At 43.8% G+C, this 21,620-nt stretch overlaps 1 protein-coding gene across 1 annotated transcript in view; it reads right to left on the bottom strand.

Moving 5' to 3' along the window:
* Window positions 1–12,906, bottom strand: part of RYBP (RING1 and YY1 binding protein) — a 73,861-nt gene extending 60,955 nt beyond the window's left edge. Inside the window, exons 1-2 of the mRNA XM_055558301.1 lie at window positions 12,756–12,906; window positions 11,879–12,004 (exon numbers count right to left, since the gene is read on the bottom strand). Of these exons, the coding sequence (XP_055414276.1) occupies window positions 11,879–12,004; window positions 12,756–12,787 (158 nt within the window). The 5' untranslated portion in view covers window positions 12,788–12,906. The remainder of the gene's footprint in view (window positions 1–11,878; window positions 12,005–12,755) is intronic.
* Window positions 12,907–21,620: the final 8,714 nt, after the last annotated feature.

Raw genomic sequence — 21,620 nt, 5'->3', positions numbered from 1 at the left:
TCACTGCTGCCACTTTTCCCCTTCTATTTGCCATAAAGTGATGGGACTGGATGCCATGATCTTAGTTTTTTTAATGCTGAGTTAAATTTTTATTTGGAAATAATTACATATTCATAGGAAGTGGGAAAAATAGTACAAGGTCCTATATAAACCTTACTTAATTTCCTCAAAACTGCATCTTCTTGATTATAGTACAGTATCAAAACCAGGAAATTTACATTGGTATAATACATGTAAACAGTTCTGTGCCATCTCATCACACATATGGATTCATGAAGCCATCACTACCATCAAGATTCAGATCTATTTCATCACAAATATCTCCCTCTTGCTATCCCCTTTACAGTCACATCAATCTCCCTCCTTTCTCCATCATCCCTAATGCCTACAACCATTAATTCTGTATTTCAAGAATGCTACTAGCATCCTACAATAGGTGACCTTTGGAGACTGGCTTTTTTCTCTCAGCACAAGGGCCCTTTGATATCCATGCCAGTTGTATGCATCAATAGTTTGCTCCTTTTTAAGAACTGAGTAATAGTCCATGGTACGGATGCACCATTCTGAAAGACACTTTTCTTTCCAGTTTCAGCCTATTACAAGTAAAGCTGCCATGGACACTTGTGAACAGATTTTGTGTGAATACAGTTTTAATTTCCCTGGGATAAATGTCCAGGAGTCAAATTCCTAGTTTTGTTAAAAAAACTGCCCATTTTCAGAGTAGTTGTACCATTCTACATTCCCACCACCAGTGTATGAGAGATCTCAAAACATTTAAGAGATGCAAAATATTTATAGCTATTTGACGGCTTCTAACAATTCCATGCCGATTCCTACGTAGGTAATTTCATTTTTGTTAAAATGCTGCCGTTAGTGTACATACACAAAAATTTTTGCATACAGATCACATAAATTCCTATATGATAAATTATTGGCTAACGAGATACAAATGCCATAATGACCTTCAAAAAACTTAAATCAACATACACACCACCCACCAATGGTCTGTGAGAATGTTCACTTCCTAGTCTCACTAAAATATCTTTTTCCATCTTTAATTTTTTACTTGCAAAAAACATTATCTTGTTTGGTATATATTTGAATAATGGGAAAGTTGTATACATTTCCCACATTTCCTGACTTAATTTGTAGTAGTTTCATAAATTATCTGTTCATATTCTTTGCCAACATTTTACTGGAATGTTGGTGTATCGATTTTAAGACCTGGTTCTGTCTCTCTGACTTATGGTGCAAAGAAAGAGGTGTTTAAATAAATATATGTGAAATTCAACCCAAGTGTTAGTAATGCAAGATAATCACTGATTTTAGGATGCAAAAAATAAACGTTTACTTGATATGGTCCCCCAACTTATCAGGAATCCTATATACCACACAATGTGGAGGAATCGACACTAATGCCAGCTCTGGATTAAAAATATGCTTCTTAGAATGTTATCACTTACTTAAGTTCACTTTAAATGCCAAGACATAATTTTTCCGTAACAAACATCAAAAACAATCTTCATCTTCATGAGGACTGGCTGGCTTCTCTTTAAAGGAGAATGACTGCAGCCATGAAATTAAAAAACGCTTACTCCTTGGAAGGAAAGTTATGACCAGTCTAGATAGCATATTAAAAAGCAGAGACATTACTTTGCCAACAAAGGTCCGTCTAGTCAAGGCTATGGTTTTTCCAGTAGTCATGTATGGATGTGAGAGTTGGGCTGTGAGGAAGGCTGAGCGCCAAAGAATTGATGGTTTTGAACTGTGGTGTTGAAGAAGACTCTTGAGAGTGCCTTGGACTGCAAGGAGAGCCAACCAGTCCATTCTAAAGGAGATCAGTCCTGGGTGTTCTTTGGAAGGACTGAGGCTAAAGCTGAAACTCCAGGACTTTGGCCACCTCATGCGAAGAGTTGACTCATTGGAGAAGACTCTGATGCTGGGAGGGATTGGGGGCAGGAGGAGAAGGGGATGACAGAGGATGAGATGGCTGGATGGCATCACCGACTCGATGGACATGAGTTTGAGTGAACTCCGGAGGTTGGTGATGGACAGGGAGGCCTGGCGTGCTGCCATTCATGGGGTCGCAAAGAGTCGGACACGACTGGGCGACTGAACTGAACTGAACTGAAACCAGTTTTCAAGGTATGCTCCCTAGACCAGCACCATCAACATCACCTTGGAACTTGTAAGAAATGCAATGCTATCCCAGACCTACTTAATCAAAAACTGAGAGCCTACATTAGAAAGCACCAGGTTTGTTTTCTCCAACTAACCACCACACATTTGATATTTTAAGACCCAATAAGTTGATGAAACTTGCATCCTACATCACCCTTAATTTCTTGTCCCTTCCAAAGGCTTTTGAAGTTTTCTCTTCAATTGTATTGCTAATGATCTCAAATTATAGAGAAAATGGTATGAATAAGTTTTAAGATGCTTCTTTTCCATCCCCCCTTCCTAGCTTCTTTTCCCAACCAAAGGATAACCTATACAGATTTTCTAAATTGACTGAGGGAGGAAAGGAGAAGAGCGATAAGGATCTAATTATATTTAAAAATAAAAATTTCAGCTGTTTACCCTGTGGTTTCAACTACAGACGGTCAACTTAATGATGGCTCACAACTTAGGATTTTTCAACTTTACGATGGGGCAATGTGGTACACAAGCAGTAGAAACCACACTTCAAGTTCTGATCTTTCCTTGGGCTAGAGGCATGGGGTCCAGTACTCTCTGGTGATGCTGGGCAGAGGGCAGGCCCCGCAGCTCCCTGACAGCCACACAATCGGCAAGACAAACAACCGATGCACTTACAACCATTCTGTGCCCAGACAACCATTCTGTTGTTCACTTTCAGTACAGTATTCAAACAGTACATGAGACATTCAACAGTTCACTGAAGAACTGGCTTTGTGTTAGGTGATTTTGCGCAACTGTAGGCCATCATAAGCGTTTTGAGGTGTTTAAGGTAGTCTAAGCCAAGCTGTGATAGTCGACAAGTTAGGCGTTTTAAATGCATTTTCACCTTTCAGTATTTTCAACTTATGATGGTTCTGGACATAATCCCATTTTAAGTCGAAAAAGGTCTGTACTTCTGATTTCTGAGTTACACAGAGATTTATTTGCAATGCCTTTACTGAGAATTCATCTTTGGCATCCATCTGTGTCAATCACTGCACAGAAGTGAAACTATAGCTAAATAAATGAAGGAGTCAAGACTTCAACTTAACAGCAGTAATTAATTCAAACAACAGTCATGTATACCATGTGCAAGGTGCAACTATCAAGTTATGGGTATGTTAACACAGTGGACAGCATAGCGTAACATTTTCAACAACACTTAAGATGCTCCGTAGCCATTTTTAAACTGCCTTTAGGACCAAGCTCACAAGCACACTCACTCAGTTCCTCGTTTAGTGGCTAAGTGGTGTCTGACTCCTGCAATCCCCTGGACTGCTACCCAGTTTCTTAACACACCTCAAAATCGGTTTACACAACATGATTGATCCTCTGCTTTATTTGCAGACTTTTCCATAGGACTTTTGGCAGCTTAAATCACCAAATGCGCAACAAAAAGAGAAGGAGAATGGTCACAGTTATTGTTTAGGTAAGTGTGCTAAAACTCTGAAGCCCAAAACCACTCCAGGAAGTGCTTTAAATGCATAGGCCAGGGTCTCCAAGATTACAGTCTATGTGTAATTTCTAGAACATGTTTAGGAAACAAAACCAGAAAATGAGAATACTACTTAAGGACATACTTTATAAGGACAAATTTCCCCTAATTCAGTAACTTTACAGACAAAACACAAGCCCTAATGTGCAAGAGTATGTATCAGAACTCTTTAACTGGAACAGTTTTAAAGGTACCTCTGATTCAAACTTCCAGTCTTCATCTATTCTACATACATTTACTGAACCCCTACTGAGCGCCTGGCTCCGTAACACAAAGAAAGATCATGCCCTCAAAAAGGTGAAAACGTAACAGAGGCATCAAACAAAAATACAGTTCAAAGGTTATGAAGAGGCATACATGACTGTAGGGCACTGGAAAGAGACTTCCCCAGATGCCCAGAAGGACAAACGGAGCCAGCCAGGCTAAGGAAGGAGGCACATCTGAGAAGAAATCCAGAGGAAAAGAATGTGTGGAGGTATGGAAATGAGACAGTATGGTCCATACAAGGAAATTCCAGGCAGTTTGGTATGAAAACACACAAGTGCTGTGTGTACGGGGCAGATGGTGTGGGGGCAGGCTGCATCCAGCAACTCTACAGAAACAGCAAAGGATCAAATCAGAAACCCTTTGTGATGGTTAAGGATTTGGACTTTACCCTAAGAACAATGAGAACCAGGAGATAATGTAAGCTGTCCAAGTGGCAAGGCCCAAGAACCAGTTGGAGCTGTTTGTCACGTGTATTCATGCATGGGGGTGGTGACAGGTGGTTAATCAATAGTATCTGGGAATTATCAAGCTGTAAAGACAAGTGGGAAGGTACGGGTGACAGCTGAGTGTGAACAGTTAAAAAGGAGAAGGCACAGAACTAACTTGCATCACATTGTATAACAAACCCCATATCAAGAACCAAAAAGGCGTAGTTTAAATCTCAGGTTCAGTGCGGAGGTCTTCCCCCAATACCCCTCAACACAGGGTCCCCACCTCCTGTGAAAAATCACTTGCATTCACAACCACGGGTCATCTTTTTACAGTCTTATCTTTTCAACAAGTTTGTTAGGTTCCTTCAGAGCAGGAATTTTGTGTTTATTTAACCAAAGCCTTGAAATATAAATGAGTAATGAACAATATTACTCATGACAGGCAAAAGTTTACTCTATTTATATACTCTAGAAAGCTCCACATACCAGGTTTTCCTCCTTTCACCTAATGATATGTGGATTTATGCTGCTGCTGGAAGGAGATGGCCGAGTTCAAGTATGTAGGTAATGAACAGAAGTCGCAGAGAGATTCTATCTCTAGAACGTGTTAGAGGTCTGCATGCAGAGTTAAACACTTAAGATATTCTTATGATAAAACAGCACTGGTAAAATAAGCAAGAACCACACACAACATGAATATTCACAAATATAAGAATGAGTGTAAGAAGCCAGACCCAGAAGTGTACATAATCTAAGTTAAAAGCAAGCAAAACTCATCTCCAGTGTCAGAAGTAAGGACAGGGCTGGGACGGGGGAAGTGACTGGAAGGGGGCCCAAAGGGCTTTGGGGGTCCTGTTAATATTCTGTTTCCTAATCTGGCTGCTAGTTACACAGGTGTGCTCACTTTGTGAAAGTTATCAGGTCTTACAATTATGGTTTGTGCACATCTCTGTATGTGTGCTACCGTTCACAAAGTTCACTTAAAAATAAACAAGCCAACAAGCCAAAAAAACAAAAAAAAACAACAACAACCAGGAGAGCAAATGATAGTAAGTATAGAAGATGTCACAAAGAGAAAAGGCCCTGGCGATGGAGCAAGAGGGCAATTGAGAACCGCAGTGACTGCAAAATGTTTTAGTTCAAGTTGTAAAGAGGACATCTGGAGAGCCACGATTTCCTCAAGGACTAAGGAACTGTGTTAGGAGAAGGCAATGGCACCCCAATCCAGTACTCGCGCCTGGAAAATCCCATGGATGGAGGAGCCTGGTAGGCTGCAGTCCATGGGGTCGCTAGGAGTCGGACACAACTGAGCAACTTCACTTTCACGGAACTGCGTTAGTGCTGATATCTATTTTGCTAAACTACATACAATTAGTTGGAATTTCTTCAGCATCTATAAAAGTACACAATAAATATATGATGCATAAAAAAATAACACATAACTGAATCCATTTAACATCTCCTATTCGAGGAACAGTTAACCCTTAAACAACATGGGTTTGAACTACACAGGTCCACTTATACACAGATTTTTTTCAATAAACACATACTACAGTACTGCACATTCCATGGCTGGTTGAATTCACAGCTGCAAAACTGAAGATAGCCTGCAATCCAGGAGGCCTGGGTTCAATTCCTGGGTCAGGATGATCCCCTGGAGAAGGAAATGGCAACCCACTCCAGTACTCTTGCCTGGGAAATCCCATGGGCAGAGGAGCCTGGCAGGATACAGTCCATGGGGTCACAAGAGTCGGACACGACTTAGCAACTAAACCATCACCACCAAGGCAGGTCCTATAAGTAATGCCCTTTGGATACCAAGGGACAACTGTTACGTTAATGTCCAGCTACACACAGAGGCATGGGAATCAGCACCCTTCATCTCCCAGTTGTTCAAGGGTCAACTGCAACAGTATATACTGGCATGGCAGCTGGCCACTTTCATCTACAAGTTTAACTAAAAGTTTAGCCTGGGCATAAAGGCTCAAACTCTATAAACTGTCCCCAACCAAATGAGCAAACTGGTGCAGGTAAACCTCCAAAAAAAAAAAAGTTATCCCCTTGTTCCAGAAGAAAGCAGCATGTGTTTCCTAAAAAGGCCAGTGTGCATCTCAATACTGTCTGTAAAGCTGTTGCTCCGCCCAGTTCTCACCACTCTAGTTCCCTATCCTGCTCCAATTTCCTTGGAGCACTGTTCTCCAGCTGAAACGCTTTTTCTTCTGTTCACGTGTTTAATTTCTTTTCCTCTCCATAGTACTTTAAGCTTCATGAAAACAAAGATCGCATCTGTCTGTACACCATGTACACAGAGCACAGATGACTGTGTATTCAATAAAAGCTTGTCAATCACAACTACCCAGGTAATTTATTGATACTTTAAGGTCACCAAGTATACATAAGATCAAGTCAGTAACAATAAATCAGTTAAGTCCAATGTAACAGCAAACACAAAATAAATTATCACTTCGTTTCTGGGTTAAGAATAATCTCTAACCTGTACCCGCTTTTGCACCAACTATGAGGCTGAAATGTTTAACAAGGTTTGATGATTTGGAAGATGGATAATTTTCTATGTACTTTATGGAGAAATTTTATGAAAAGGCAAACACTAAAACCAAACCAGTGCAGGGAGTTCCTGGTGGTTCAGTGGTTAAGCATCCATCCACCTGCTGACACAGGGGACATGGGTCCAATCCCTGGTCTGGGAAGACGCCACATGCCGCAGAGCAACTAAACCCATCCTGCAACTTCCGAAGCCAAGGCACCCTAGAGCCTGTGCTCTACAACAAGACAATCTACCGCAATGAAGAGTCGTCCCCCACTCCCCGCAACTAGAGAAAGTTCAAGCATAGCAACAAAGGACCCAGGGCGGCCAAACATTAATAAAAATTGTAAAACTAAAAAAACAAAACAAAAAAAACCCAATGTGGCCTAAGAAGAACCGCGGTGGCAGATGACTCAGAAGTCCCGCTCCACTCTAGGTGAGGGCAGAGTGGAGACTCTCCAGCTTTCTGGGAGTCTTCCTATCTGAAAAGTATCACAGGATGATGCACTTCTGAAGCTTTCAGCAAAGACGAAAACTTTTCATGTTTCACTAAATATGTGCATTTTCCCCCTAAAACTTCTAAAGAACTTCATGACAAGTCAAGAGACTCTGAGTTGTCAGGGAATCTCAATTTACGGGGAGAAAACGTCCAAAGTTACAACTGCAAAGAATCAGGGAGCTCCTGGACAAGGGAATTATTTTACACACAGACAACTGAGTACTACCAATTCCCATTCAATAGCCTGAGTACCAGGCTTTTTTTCCTTTTCTTTAAGGCCACACTATTTTATTACACACCTAACCTCACTTTTACTTGTCTGTAAAAGCTCTAAATAAAGTACATTTTTCAGGGGGATAGTATTCAGTGCAGCACTATTATCAAAGCACCACTAATCAAGAAAAGCTGCACCAGTATCTTAGTAATTTTTATTTTACAATATTTATTTATAGATAATTGCATTCAGAGAATTAACAAGACCAAAAGTAAAATACATTTATCAAGATGTCTAGGAAGTTATTATTCTGTCCTATACTCAAGAACTTCAACTTAGAAGAACAACAGGTAAATTTGTGAGTTTGTGGTTTTGTTGGGCTTTTTTTCCCTTTTAAAAGCTGATATCCTCTTTCATGAGATTTGCAAAGTGGGCTGGGAAATACTACTTAGGCTATCACCTACGGAAGGGATAGTGTTTCTTCCCACTCACCACCACCTTCCATACACATCCCTTTATGTTCTTCTTGAAAAGCTCAGGGTACATCAGCATGGTGGGAAAACGAACATTTCAGCTGCAGGTGCCTCAACCACTGAAGCCCACAAGCCCTAGAGACCATGCTCCACAAGAGAAGCCAGCACAATGAGAAGCCCAAGCCCCCCAACTAGAGAGTACCCCCACTTGCTACAACTAGAAGACCAGCACAGCCAAAAATAAATCACTCATTAAATAAATAATTTTTTAAAAGTGTATCACAGAACAGGCATAAGGAAGCCATTCACAGCGACAGAAATGTTCTAAAACTGGTTTGTGGTGATGGCTGTATAGTCAATTTTTAAAATTAGCAAAAATCACTGAATTAAAAACTTATACAACTGATGAATCTTACAGTATGTCTTAATAAAGCTGTTTAAAAAAAATAAAGAGTGGAATGCAATAGTTGGGAAAGGGAGTGTATTTAAGAACTAAAGAGATGCAAAACAAATCCAAAATAAAGATTTCCACTGCCCTCTGAACCTCCAAGTAGCCAACAAAGTATTTCTTCTTTCTTCCCTTAACAGATTCCTTTGGAGCTTCTGACCTTTCATTCTGCTCTATGCTACTAGAGCAGAATGAAAAGAAAAGACCTTCTGAATCACTTTCATGACTCTACCTGTAGAATTAAATTTATCTGGTACACATGGCAATAATAGTGAAAGATGGCAGGCAATTCTGTAGAAATCAATTCTCCTCCAGAAGAACTGAAGGGAGAGGAATTCTTCTAATTGATGCCCAAGCCAGACTGCTCAGACCTCCTGTAGCATTTTAAGCATACCTCTCTTAGAGCCTTTATAACTTAGATTATGGTCATTCCTATACATGTCTTACCAACATTCTAAAAAACCCCCTTCCTGTCTTCAATGTCTTGAGCAGGAATCTTTCACATCCTAGTAATTTAATAAATGTTCTTTGCATGAGTGACAGTATTTTCCAAATCAAACTGAAGAATATCAATTCTACTCTCAAAGAATACAGTCTGGATCCTACTGGACTACCATTAATTCAAAGTTGACTTCCTTACTTAATTGTCAGACAGATGATGGCAACAACAATGACATGAATGATGAACAAACTCCAGAATTACCACTAGCTACCCAACTGTCAAGGCTGTTATAAAATATCAGCTCAGAGCAATAAAACCAAATTACTATACCAGTCAGCAGATTAGAAGTCCTTTCATTACTTAAAAACTATACTAAATACCAAAAAAATTTAGCTTATTACCCAGTATCTAAAACCCAACAAGTTTTCTACTGCCGTTAACACCACGTCTGATTAAAACTATACAAGGCATGGGACTTCCCGAGTGATCCAGTGGCTAAGACTTAACATTTCCACTCTAGGGGGTGCAGGTTCGACTCCTGGTCAGGAACTAAGATCCCACATGCTGTATGGCAAATTTTTTTTTTTTAATAAATAAAACTATAAAAGGCAGCAAATGTCAAATCTTTGCTGTATCAATTAAATTACAAATAAAAAAGGCCCGGGGAAAGACAAAGCAGCAGTAACTAGTATCACAGAGATATTAGCCAACAGTTAACACACTGGATAGCACAGGACGAAAACCTGTGGAATTCACCCTTCTACATGAAACCCATTCACAGCATAGGAAGGCCAAAATGTTATTTGCCTTCTTATTAATGACTTTTAGAACAGTCTTTTATAAAGACTTTTAGTTCTAACACACCAAAATACTGACAACAACCAATATGAAATTAAGTTATGTAAAAGTATCATGAGTTGGATAAGAATCTAAATCCTCAGATCTCTTAAATCTGTGTTCAAATCCTACACAACCACAGACCTCAAAAAATCATAGACTCTTAAAGACAATACATGAGTATCATGTTCCTCTATTTTCATTATTAAGAATTTAATATATTTGTTTAAAAAACTTAATTCTAATGTTGTCATCTATGGGTCTGAAGAAATTTTAAACATCTACATTGTTTTTAAAATCAACACCTTGCACGTGCTTGCAAAAGTTGATGAGTCAGATTTTTTTTTTTTTTTAATACATGTAGAAACTGAAATGCACTTTGTTATGAGATAATTATTCCCAGCAATACACTGGATGTAAACTTCTGAATTTGTTTCTCTTCACCAGTAAAGTTCTCAAGTTCTTAGGAGTTTCCTAGTCATTACTTTAACATCATCTACGGTAACACTCAAAGCAAAACCACAATAAAGGGGTTTGGCCTCTGAGGGATTCTACACGTAAAAAAACATTACTCAAATAAAATACAATCACTATTGCTTTAAATAACAAATACATTTCTAAACTTTCATGTCATTTGATGGAATTCCCTGTTTTAAGTAGCAAAACAAGATCTACTGAGCTCCCAATGGGTGTTTTTAACTAAATCTGCTCTATAATAATACCAAATATTGATATGAATTTACTTTAAAAAGTACCTATGGGGAAATACTTTTAGCCCTGGAGTATTTTTACTTAAAGGTCTCATTACTTACAGTCAGTGAAATTCACAGAAGTGTTCCACCAGTAATTGGACCAATTCATCCCAGTTACATTCTTTAGGTTGCTCAATATGCTGTTTAGTCCCAGGTATAAACAAAGCAACCAAACCCTAACAGGACACATTCACTTAGTCAAAGAACAACATCCAGTTAGAACCGTGCAGTACTACTACACGGTCATGTTGGAAGATTACCAATTCAAAAACAAACACCTGATGAAATGAGACTTTCAGCCATCAACTTTAAAGATGCACAGGAAAATCACTCATTCCATCTTCCTTTCAAACACACACTCCCCCAATGTCTGCCCATTAAATGACATAAAGAATAGTTTAACTTCAAACTAAAATCACCGAAACAAATACAAGATAAAAGTTAAAAGATGACTGAAAGACTTAAAAAATCAGCTTTGAGATTTCCCTCAAGTATATTTAAATGTTAAATCTGAAGTAGTTCAACTCGTTTTGATACCATACACTTTACTACCTTCACTAGAATGAAAAGGAATTCCTTCAACATTCTTTTCATTATAATAAAGCTCTAAACACAAACTTCAGTATAATCACACTATTCATTACACATTTTCCAAAAACCCGTCCTCCATCACCATCCCTCATAAGCTAATCAGAAAAAAACACAGACACACACAAACTGGCAGTTCGGTCTTTCAAAAAATGCACTTTATCAAACCCCACCATTTATTGTCAAGTGCAAGGGCGGGGGGGGGGGGGGGGGGGGGACAGCTGCAGTTCAAGACAGGAAAAGCACAACAACCCCGTTACTGTACAACCACCACCAAATTTCTCAGGAAAGAGAAAAATAAATCAGGATAGGCCAATTAAAAACATTCTGCACATGGCAAAAATAAAAGGTCCAATGTCCTACAATCCATAGCAAAAGTACTGCTTCCTGTCTTTTGGAGCCAATACCAATAAGCCAATGGATACAAGTGTCAAATAAATCCAGCGTCTGTTTGAAATAAGACGAAACCTGGAAAAATTCTCTCCCATAAATCATTCAGTGAACACGAGGCTTTGCACCCAACATGAAATTACACACAATCAAAACCACACATCAATCCCCCCCACCAACCCGCAAATGCAGAAAAAGCCGTAATCAACAAGTTGGAAAGAGGGTAGAAAGTAGACCTCACAACCCTCTCCCCAACCTTGATTTAAAAAAAAAAAAAAAACAAGTCCTTTAACAAAAGGTAATAGAGATCTTCAAGTACCTGGTGGAGGTGCCTTTCCTCACATCGCAGATACTGCATTTAAAGGCTTCGGCGCTGTTTCTGAAGGTGCAGACGCTACAATCCCAAAAGCCTTCGTCTGCGGCAGGTTTTGCTTGTCTTTTTGGCCTTCAGAGGAGTGAGGAGTGGGGGAAAGGGGAGGGAAGAGTCAGGGAGCAGGAAAAAGGGGGAGCGAGAGCAAAAACACAGGCGCTGGTGAGCCGTCGTAATTTCCCAGGAATCCGGCGCTGGAAACTTCGCTAAGACGACCACCCACCCACCCTTTTCAGGGCCGAGAGGAGGGACCGGGGGAGGGGACGGGGCGCCCCCACCGGCACCCTGCAGCCTCCGGGCCCGGGCTGTGCTGCCTCGCACAGTAGGCGGCGGCGGCGCCCCGGGAAGGGCCGCGGCGGGCGCAGGAAGCGGGCGGACTTGTGGACTTGAGCGTGGGGCTGGGGGGGGCCGGGAGGGGAGCCGCGGGCCGGATCTGGAGGGGGCGCGCAGGGGCAGCCCGAGGCCGGCGGCGGGGAGTGGGCTGGCTCCTTCCCTCTCCCCTCCCATGCTCGCGCCCTCCCTCCCTCCCCACCTGGTTAAATCTCCCTTTGTCTGGGAGGAGTGGCGGCGGCGGCGGCGGCGGCGGAGGGCGGCTGAGGAGGAGCCGCCATGGCTGCGGCGCGCACGGCCGCCGGCCCCGAGCGGGAGCGACACCGCCTCCCGCCGCCGCCGCCACCGCCCGCCGCCGCCGCCTCCCCCCGCCCCCGGATCTCCATCTTAGCAGCGCCTCCCCCCGCCCCGGGTGGCTCCGGGGCCTAGTCGTCGCCGGCCCCCGCCCGCCCCCAGCCCTCCCTCCCCTTCCGCCCCCTCGGCTCGGAGCAGGTACCTGGTCGGGCTCTTCTTGTCGCCCATGGTCATGGATGGGCTGTACCCCCGCCCCCCCCAAATCCGACACCCGCGCTGCTCGGAGGAGAAACGCCGTCCGGGGAGTCGTCGCGGACCGGCCCCCCTCCCTCCCCCGCGCCCGCCCGCCCGCCCTCAGCCGCTGGGGCTCGAGCTCCGGCCGCCGCCGACGCCGCCGCTGCCAGTCTCCGGACGAGACTAGTCCCCGCCAGCGCCGCCTCCGCCGAGTGACTGACGAGGGGCGGGGCCGGGCGCCGCGCGTCACTCGCCGGACGGCCAATGGGAAGGCGGCGGCCGGCGCCGCGAGGGCGGGGGCGGGGCGCGGGGGAGGGCGGGGCGTGGTGGACGTGGGCCGGGCCGTCGGTGTGCGTGCCCCGGAGTGTGTGCGCGCTGGGGGCGCGCGTGCCTGCTGGTGGCCCCGCGGCCCGGCGTGGCGGAGCGTGCGAGCCCGGCAGGGTGCACGTGGCCGCGCCCGGGTACCCACTCTGGGCTTTGGCCCCCGCGCGGCCGCCCCGTAGGGCTGTCGCAGGGCCCCGGGCCCCGAAGCCGCCCCGGGGAAGTAGTTGGGCGCAGTTTGCGCGAGCCGGTGGGGCTTTCAACCGCCGCGACGCTCGCAACGCCTCGAGGCTTGCAGTGCCCCCGGAGCTGGCAGGGCCTCTTTTGGCCCGGGTTCCCCCGCTCCCTTCTGCTCCTCTGCCACGCGGAGCTTTGTACCTGCCTCTCGTAAATTTCCTGCCTCGAGTCGATAGACCGACCCGAAGCCCCTTTCCAAGCTCTTGACGCAGGAGGGAATTGTGCAGAAGAGGTGTGGCACAACTACATGTCCCCCAAGGCCCGACACTCTGCTTCTGCTTGAACCCCCCAGAGCCTAAATGGGGCGTTTCTCTAGGGAAGTTACTGTTCAAATGCCAGCAGCCACATGCCAGCAGTTTAAACCTTGTGCCTCAGTGCCATTCTCCTCCTTAGGTTGTTTGGCAAATTCAGGGACTTAATGTACGAAAAGCAAGCAGGTCAGTACCTGGCACTTATAAAGGACCAATAGAAAGTAGTGGTTGAGAACTATTATAACTGGGCCTGGGTTGTGCACCATTTCCCCTACTTGGAGGCCAGGAACAAGTAGTACCCTTTACTTTTTAGCCTGTTCCAAGAACGCTTGCCAAATTGACTTGAACGTGACCCGGGCCCCTCTGCCCTCAGGCAATGGGGAATCATGGTTGAGGTAGGACCCAGATGATAAGATAAAAGGCTTGGCTGGGTGAAAGCCCTGGGTGGGGGTAGGGACAGGGTCAGAGGATGAGGCTAGAAATTGAGGGGTGGGGATAGGGGTGTGGAGGGAAAATAAGAGGGGCTCTCAGCTTCCACTGAGATAGCTCCCCTGCCCCCAGTTTATATGCAAACGCAGAATGGGCTACTATCAAGGCTGCCCTATAAAACGGAAGCGGTCCAGGGCAGGACACCAGGGAAGCTCACTTCCCTGAGACAGAGTACCCACGGAGCAAGAAGTCCTGGGATCAGTCCAGCGATCAGAAGAGAGAATAAAAGAGGGAGGGAATGTGTCAATGATAACCTTGATCAGCACACGGTGTCCTTTCTAGGGAGGCACGCCCTGGAGGGCCAGGAGGGACAACAGTGTTCAGCCAGGGTCAGCAACCTCCTAGGCCAACCTTCAGGGAGAAAAGGAGGAAGAGGAGGAGGGAGGCATGGGGCTGAGGGCCAAAGAGGCCAGAGAAAGACAAGGGGCATGTACACAAGCCATGGCCAGGTGCCCACAGCCTTGGCCTCTGGTGTCTGCCTGGCATGCTCCCAGGACTCTGCCCCTAGCGTGAAGGTACAGCGAGAAAAAGGGAATTAAGAAATCCCAGCTGGAGGAGTAGCCTCTGGGGAGGGTAGCTGGGAGCCACAGGTAGTGGGAAGGACACTGACTTTATTATTGTTTACCTAGAGTAAAATGCACGGATTGTTTTTGATAGCTCCATGAATTTTTACATGTATCCACTACACCTTTGCATGCAACATCCAGATCAAGATATAGAATCTTTCCACCTTTCCTCCCTGCAGACTAGCTTTGCCTGAAGATCATACGGTATGTACTGAAGTGTCTGGCTGGCAGCTTTTGCTCAACCAAATATGTGTGGTATTAATCCATACTGTTGCCTGTCCTAGTAGTTCATTTTCATTTGCTTAAGTGTGTAGAATTCCACTGCAAATACACGGTCATTTAGCTATCCGCAGGAGACCAACCTTTTAGTGTGTTTGTGTGTGTGTGTATTTGACCTGTTTTATCTCTTTTAAAAAAAAGAAAAAGTTTAAAACCTGATTTGAAGAAAAAAGAAATTCCGGAATAGAGAACTAGTTTCTGGGAACATATCAGACGCACACATCACACCATGTAACTATAGAAGCTCTAAGTTCATTCACATGTTGGAGGTAAATATCTACTGTGAGTCTCCTTGCGGTTACAGGAGCCAGAGAACTCTACTTCATGCTGGAGAACAGCAGGGTTCTAGACAGAGCATCAGACTGTGATTCTAGAGCAGTGCACTCAACCTGAGCTGGGTGGGGAGCAAATCTTCTTCCACCGTGTTGCTTTGAACTAGTGTGAGGTGAAGGGATGGGTGGCAGTAGACAGAGAGCCACCCTCTTGTTTCCTATCTTGAACTTCCATTTCATATTTCACTGGAAGGAGAGGTTCTACTGCTTTAAAACTATTAGAAACCCATGATTTTAGAGTAGACACGGTCAGAGGCACTCTCCAAGAAATGTCTGGTGTAAATGATTCCATGGATACACAGGGCAGATTAAAAGACTACATTTGGACACTTTGCTTCCTTCCTCCTTATTCACCACTTCCGTTACACTGACTGTTCCAGGAATGTCATGTTCCCACCGCAGGGCCTTTGCACTTGCTATTCCCTATGCTTGGAATGCTCTTCCTCCACATCCCACCCCGATAACCACATTTACAGATGCCTTACCTCCTTCATGTCTTTGCTCAAAAGCCACGTTCTCAGTAAGTTTTCCTCAAGTCATCTAATCTAAAAATATCGTCCACCAGCCCTCTACGTATTCTTTAACTGCCTTACTTTTTTTTGTCCTTTGCACTTATCACCGCTTACCATACCATGCCGTTTACTTATCTTGTTTAGCAGATCTTTGCCCAGTAGGATAGAAGCTCTATAGCAGCAAGGATTTTTTTTTCTCTTTTTCTCCCCCACACCACCATCCCCACTCCAGCACACACACACTGTTATATATAAATGCCTAGAACAGTGCCTGGTAAACATGCATTGAAGAGGATTTCTTTCATTTAACAGTAATTTATTGCACAGCAACTTGGTGGCTTGCCCCATGCCAGAGACAAGAAGATCAGATAAACAAAATAGACTTGATTTCTGTTCTTTTGGAGTTTGCATTCTCCTTGAGAAGGCCAACTTTATCTGAGTAATTCATTATGATTGTGACAAGTACTGCCAAGTACAGGATGCGAGGCGAGATTGCCTAGAAGGAGAGAAAGGAAGAACGTTCAGGGATGTGGAGCTTTGAAGAAGTCTGAGGCAAACAGCTGTACCAGGAGCCCTACAACAGAGGAGACCTGAGACGGAAGATGTAGCCCTTGGCTACGTCCTGTTTGGTGGGGTGGGCTAAGGTGAAAGTACAGTCTTTATCCTAAGTGCTGTTGAAGCCACGGATGAGTTTAACAAGACTCTCTGCTGGGGACTGTCTGTGGTCTGCTTTCATGAATGAGGGCCTGGGAGAGGCTGATCCCCTTGGAGCAGGGACACAGGGGGAGAATTATATCTCCTTGGGAGTTGAACAGGAAGGCAGTTCATAAAGAACTTCCCTCCTTTCTTGTGCCCAAGAAAGATGCAAAACGACTGGTGGCTGTCAAAGGAAAGGTCTGAAATGTCATCAGCTCAGCTTTCTCCTGTATTTACTCCCAGACAGAAAATCTAAATACTAAGACTGGAACTTTAAGTGAGAGAAAAAAAGCCTTTCTCCAATACCTTAGGGCTTGCTCTCTCCATGATACACCTTCCTTTAGTCTGAGTGCAAACTATAGTTTGGGGTGAGATTGTCCCCAATCTGCAGTGAAATGAGAAAGCTAAAGGGGTAAATGGAGAAGGCAATGGCACCCCACTCCAGTCCTCTTGCCTGGAAAAATCCCATGGACGGAGGAGCCTGGTAGGCTGCAGTCCATGGGGTCGCTAAGAGTCAGACACGACTGAAGCGACTTCACTTTCACTTTCCACTTTCATGCATTGGAGAAGGAACTGGCAACCCACTCCAGCGTTCTTGCCTGGAGAATCCCATGGACGGGGGAGCCTGGTAGGCTGCAGTCCATGGGGTCGCACAGAGTCGGACACGACTGAAGCGACTTAGCAGGAAAGGGGTAAATGTATGAATACTATACTAGGTCCAAATAAATTACCAATGAGTTGGTTCTCAGCAAACACTATTTTTTATTCTGATATTATGTCCTTCCAATTTTTTTCATTTCTTGGAGGTTTGGGTAATTTAAATGCTCCTTTTTTTAATGAGTGTTGGCAATAGTAGACGGTATTTGCCTGCTTAAAATGTCCTCAGTTGACCAAATCACAAGTGGACAATCCTCTGTTGGCTTCCTAACGCTCTCTCCTCATTAATTTTATCTTTGATATTTTAAGTGTACCAAGATCTGAATAACTTGAACGAAACATTCCAAGACAGTGTTATTGAGTGAAACAGGAAAGAAAAACCAGTATCACTTAGTGAATGAAAAAGTTACCCAAGAAGGACAGAAGCTAGGAAGATTAAGATTTTTCGATCATAATTGCTAAGATTTAATGCCCTACTTTGCACTGAATATTCCTTGAGTGGTTTAAGAGAAAACATTGTTTCTTGAAGCATCTACCTACAGTATCTTAGAAACTGGAGAAAACCTAGCTCATTTCACTGAAAAGCTCAGCCTGTGCTGGTACCACTGCAGACATCTGTAGAGAGTTACTGAAGATAGGATTAACTTCTAAAGACTCAACCTTGGAGTCAGAAAGAGGTGGAGCTTCCCAGAACATCTGTGTTTGAAACTTAACCAGATTTTTCCACGAGCTACACTGTCACCTATGCACACGCTCATCAGAGACAGCAAGTTTTATTGATCTGCTTATTGCACAGTAGGAAATATGTCACATTTACAAAAATTAATTCAAAATAGGTGAGACCTAAGTGCAAAACCTAAAACTATAAAACTTTCAAAAGAAAATAAAGAAGAAAACCTTTGTGGCCTTGGATAGACCTAGATTTCTTAGATACAAAAAACAAACAAACAAAACCACATGCTCTATAAAAGAAAAAGTTGGTAGCTTGGACTTCATCAAAATTAAAAACTTCTGCTCTTTGAGAGACACTGTTTAGAAAATGAAAAGTCAAAGACTGGGAGAAAATATCTGCAAAACACATAGTTGATAAAGGAATTACATCCAAGATATATGAAGAATTTTTACAATACAATTGAAAAACAAGTAATCTGATGAAACATGAGGAAAAGATTTGAATGGACATTTTGTCAAAAAAAAGTATAAATGGTTAATAAGCATGTGAAGAGACACTCTACACCATTATTCATTAGAGAAATGCAAATTAAGCCACAGTGAGATACCACTGTACCTTAGAAAGGCTTAAATAAAAAATCCTGACATTCCCAAGGGCCGGGGAAGACATGGAGCCACCCTCAAACAACACCAGTGGGAGTGCAATATGGTATGATTCCTCTGAAACAACAGTTTGACAGTTTCTTACAAAGTTAAACATACACTTACTATGTGAGCCAGCAATCCCACTTCTAGAAATTTACAAAGAGAAGTAAAGACATATGTTCACATAAAAACCTGTACTCAGATATTGATGCCTCATCACCAAAATTTGGAAACAACCCAAATGCCCTTCAGCTGGTGAATGAGAAACAATGAGCAGTAGGTACCTCCACACCATGGAATACTACACAGCAAGGCAAAGGAATAAACTTGGGACATATCTGTGCAGCACAGGTGAATCTCAAATGCATTATCCTAAGTGAAAGAAGCCAGTCTCCAAAGGTCACATAGGGTGTGATTCTATTCAGGTGCCATGGTGGAAAAACCAAAACTATGGATGAACAGATCAATGGTTGCCAGGGGTGGGGGGAGGATTTGACTACATGAGGAGGAACAGCAAAAGGGAATTGGGGAAGCAATGGAAGTAACTTACATCTTGATTGTGGAGGTGGCTAAGACAAAATACATGTCTATAAAACTCAGATCTAGTCACCCAAAAAAGTAGCTATCACTGTATATAAATTGTACTAAATCACTTCAGTCATGTCCCGACTCTTTGTGACCTTATGGATGGTAGCCCACCAGGCTCCTCTGTCCATGAAATTGCCTAGGTGAGAAAACTGGAGTGGGTTTCCATGCCCTCCTCCAGGGGATCTTCCCGACCCAGGGATCAAACCCATGTCTCTTACATCTCCTGCATTGGCAGGAGGGTTCTTTACCACTAGCACCACCTGGGAAGCCCATATAAATTATGCCTCAATAAATCTGACTTAAGCCTCCACATTCCACATTGTCTGCCCTCTTTATAGTAATAACTTCAAAGCTACAATTTTGTAGTTCTGCTGTGTGCCTAGCACTGCGGGTAAGCCCTGTGCTTTCCTAGGTGTTCTTTCCAGTAATTCACCCAGTTACTCGGGCCATAATTCTTGGAGGCATCCATGACTCATCTCTTTGCCTTATACCCTATCTCCCGTCCTTCAGCAAATCCGCATCCTGAATCTGACCACTCCTCTTCATCCCCATTGCTATCACTCCAGGTTAAGCTGGGATCACTTTCCAGCCTTCTAAATGGCTCCCTACTTCCCCTCTTGCTCCTGGAATCTGTTAGGATAGATTCAGTTAGGTTATGGTTACAGTTCCCAAATCTTCATGATTTATCCTGATGAAGGTTGATTTCTCACTTAAATGATGTACCCACTGCAGGCCAGCTGCAGCTCTGTCCACCTACAAACCCAGGCTTCACCTCCAATGTTGTTGACTGCTCACACAGAAGGAAAACAAGCCCTGGAGGGTCTCATACTGGCTGCTGCTGCTGCTAAGTCGCTTCAGTCGTGTCCGACTCTGTGCGACCCCATAGACGGCAGCCCACCAGGCTTCCCCGTCCCTGGGATTCTCCAGGCAAGAACACTGGAATGGGTTGCCATTTCCTTCTCCAATGCATGAAAGTGAAAAGTGAAAATGAAGTCGCTCAGTTGTGTCCAACTCTTCATGACGCCATGGACTGCAGCCTACCAGGCTCCTCTGTCCATGGGATTTTCCAGACAGGAGTACTGGAGTGGGGTGCTATTGCCTTCTCCGACTGGCAATTGACTGCTTTCCCTGGAAGTGACACTTTTGACTTCTGCCCCCCCAACTCATTGGTCAGAGTATTATAGCCCCACTTGGCAATATGAAATGCAACCCACCTTGTACCTGGGAGGTGCAAGAAATACTTGGCAGTCAGCTTAGTGATTACCACGATTCTTTAAAGTCTCTTCTCCAACAGTAGTCAGAGGATCCTTCTAAGATGTGGATGACAGAGTCACTCCCCTTGCTCAGAATCCTCTAATGACTTCTCATGACACTTTGGTTAAAATTCAGAACCTTTTTTTTTTCCCCTAACATTTTCTTTCTGTCTTTACATTTAATAGTCTTCATTTTATCAGTATAAACTGTATCAAGGATGTTGATCTTTCCTTCTTAATCAACTTTGAGATGACAAAGTAAACATTCTGTTTTTATTCCAACCTCACAGTATATAAAAAATTAATAAATCATACATTTTCTTGAGTGATTCATGAGCTAAATGGAATTAATAACTAAAAATTACATATAGTGCTTTAAAAAGGTATGAAACCCAGAATTTTGACCCTGGTCTTCGAGGCCTGCTGACTTCATCCACTCCCAACTCGGCACCTCTTGCAGTTTCCTGCGAAGTGCAGCCATCCCTTAGGGTGTTTCTGCCTGTTCTTTCCCCAGATATTCCAATGGCTCCGTCTCTCTCATGGTCCAGGTATCTGCTAAACACCCCCTCTTCAAAAAGAACCTCTCTGACTAAGCCATCTTACCTGGTATCACCCCCCTACCACCACCACCCCTGTCTCCTCATTATGCTTTACATGTCCTGGCATAGCATGATGTATTATTTGTTTCTGCCTGATGCATCCACTAGAATTTAATTTCTCTCAGGATGATGGCTTTGCTTTCATTCTGTATCCCTAGTGCCTAAAAGAGGGTAGGAAATGTTTCTCCACACAGTTGTTGTTGCCGTTTAGTTGCTAAGTCGTGCGTGACTACTCAAAAATTACTGGTGGAATGAATGAAGCACTTTTACATCTGCTACCCCATGGAAACCCCAAACACCCCAGTGAGCCAAAAACTGTTATGACTGTTTGACGGATGAAGAAACTGAGTCAGTGAAGTGCCCAGAGTCAGGGACAGGGTTTGAATTCAAACTAAACATTGATTCCCCAGCTCCACCCCTTCATCTCTGCTTCTAGAGCACAACTTTAATTGAAAAATAACCAGTCGGTTTTGGAGGGAGCCTGAGGAAGGTGGCAGAGATGGAACTTCAGGTGGTCTTTTTTGACAGCATTGTGGGGTCCTCTTAAAGACAAGGAGGTTCTCTGCCCCAGCACATCTAGTTTATGATCCCACGTTATGGTGAGTTCTTGCCAAAGCAGACAAGCCACATGTGCTAGGACCGTGGGACTGAATGATACACATGGGCACTGCTGCAGTTGGGGCTTCGGAATATGCAAAGCAAGGGGTCCCTGTGACGGGTGTGATTTCCTGCATTG

This window comes from Bubalus kerabau, chromosome 20, assembly GCF_029407905.1.
Source record: "Bubalus kerabau isolate K-KA32 ecotype Philippines breed swamp buffalo chromosome 20, PCC_UOA_SB_1v2, whole genome shotgun sequence".
Lineage (NCBI taxonomy): Eukaryota > Metazoa > Chordata > Mammalia > Artiodactyla > Bovidae > Bubalus > Bubalus kerabau.
Note: the sequence above shows the minus strand (reverse complement) of the source record. Positions and strands in the feature narration are given on the sequence as shown.